Source organism: Ochotona curzoniae, unplaced genomic scaffold, assembly GCF_017591425.1.
Source record: "Ochotona curzoniae isolate NIBS_2020 unplaced genomic scaffold, NIBS_Ocur_1.0 contig_1274, whole genome shotgun sequence".
NCBI classification, from domain to species: Eukaryota; Metazoa; Chordata; class Mammalia; order Lagomorpha; family Ochotonidae; genus Ochotona; species Ochotona curzoniae.
The window spans coordinates 4377793-4379610 of record NW_024465023.1 but is presented as its reverse complement, the minus strand read 5'-3'; the positions used below and the strand labels follow the sequence as shown (position 1 = coordinate 4379610).

The 1818-nt window shown below is 46.9% G+C and overlaps 1 protein-coding gene across 1 annotated transcript; it reads right to left on the bottom strand.

Moving 5' to 3' along the window:
* Positions 1-658: 658 nt before the first annotated feature.
* Positions 659-1599, bottom strand: LOC121170271 (spindlin-2). Its single transcript, XM_041001341.1, has one exon. The coding sequence runs from the start codon at positions 1595-1597 to the stop codon at positions 824-826; it is 774 nt and encodes a 257-aa protein (XP_040857275.1). The 5' UTR covers positions 1598-1599; the 3' UTR covers positions 659-823.
* Between the last annotated feature and the right edge of the window lie 219 nt (positions 1600-1818).

Below are 1818 nucleotides of genomic sequence, written 5' to 3'. Positions count from 1 at the left end.
ATAGTTGCCATTTCCTTTGTGCTGCTATCAAGAGAGGGCCAAGTGGATTCTCCCAGAAGTCCCAACATTTTCCTGAATAGTCCCATCCCTCTTGGCATCCACTCTCCATGTCTGTTTCCATCCTCACGTCCTGTCTTCTCAAAATTCCTTCTTCATCAACCCCTCCCACCTTGTAAAAATCCTCCTCTTGAATACCATGTACACCTCTGGTCCTTTCCAAACCTAGTTCTGCCATCTCCCCGCCAACCCCATCCTGGACTTCTCCTATGCCTTTTTTTGTGTCCTTTTCTAATCAGATCTTTCTGATGCCCTCTAAGCCTCAAGGTCTCACTCTGTCTCCTGCTACTTTTACGCTTTCTCAGTTGAATGTTTTCCCTTGATAGGACGCCCCTCCCCTCAGGGAGCCTCTCCTTTTTGGACCCTCTCCATTTCTTCCTAGCCAATCATGTCTCCCCTTCCTTTCCCCACAGACCATTTCTGGTTGCTCTCCCTCCCTTCTCCAGATCAGATTAGCAAAGTCTCCATTCCATTTTTACATGGCTGATTATGATACGAGCTGAACTTTATTCATAGTCTGAATTGACAGCTGTTCCTTCCTTTCATGTCCCCTCCTCCAGTCTTTTCAACAGGACACAGTGCTTACACACAGCATGTCAATTCCATACAAATTTGTGTTTTTTAGAACAAAACAAAAATTATGCTGGCAAAGATGCTGGGTTATCAGGGACCCATCAACTCTCAGTACATTGAAGAGGAACTTATTTTCTCGAAAGTATAAATTTTATGTTTGCATCCACAAATATGGTCAAGTGTGCCCCAACAGTTAGAACTTTTTAATCAAATCATAGACATAGATGTGGAAATCATCATCAAACTTGATGAAATACACAGAGGGCTTGGCTTCCACTTGGTGAATGACCGTGCCAATCCTTTTGGAGCCATCTTCTTTGGTGTACTCCACATGCTTCCCTATCAGCCCGTCTACAAGTCCTGGCTCCCAGTCTGCAGGAGGAGACTCATTGGACTCGGGCATGATCCGGAGGTCACCTTCTTTGTAATCATCTAGAAGCTGGTACATGTACAGGACAGGATCTTTCTCATAGGTGATATAAAACCAAGCTTTCATGATAGGGGCTTGGGCCAAGACCATCCCCCTCCATTCATCCTTAGTCCCATGCTCACCCTCAAACATATGTTCCACTGCTTTGCCTATGATTGTATTGGCAAGGTTGGCATCACTAACTTGGGATGATGCCACCCTGTCGGAAAGAATTTTGAGAGACAAAACTCTCTCGTCTCTGTGAAGTTCCAGCCCATAGACACAGTCAATTCCATCATATTTCACCAGATAAAGGGAAGGATTGATAGGCACCTGATCCAGAACGGTTCCTTTCCACTGGGTGATGGGCTCATCACCTTCCTTCCATCCGTGAGAAATTCTGCAGCCCACAATGTTTCTGCGCTGTTGTGACAAAGGTCTGCCCCTCTGCTTCTTTTGGGAAGCTTTTTTCTTGGTCATGTTTGCAGGCCCTGTGCCCCGTCCTGCAGCTGCACTGCTTGGTTGCCTGTCGGGCTCCTGTGCACAGGGGGTCTTCATGCCTGCAGCAGCTGGAGATAGGATAGAGAAAGAGCCAATATGCCATAAGCTGGACTTCTCACCATGGCGATGTCTTTTGCACTCTGCTGGTGCTAAATTTTCCCCATGGGGCCATCAGCAATGCTGGAAATCCTGGCTGTGTGCCTGCAGTGCTCTCCCTATTAAGCTCCTTTAGGCTGCAGGGAAGGACTCAGTGGTAGTGCTGGCTGGACTTAGGAATT

Excerpts from the sequence above, each read along its gene's own strand:
- LOC121170271 (XM_041001341.1), bottom strand. The coding sequence starts at position 1,597 with ATGAAGACCCCCTGTGCACAGGAGCCCGACAGGCAACCAAGCAGTGCA.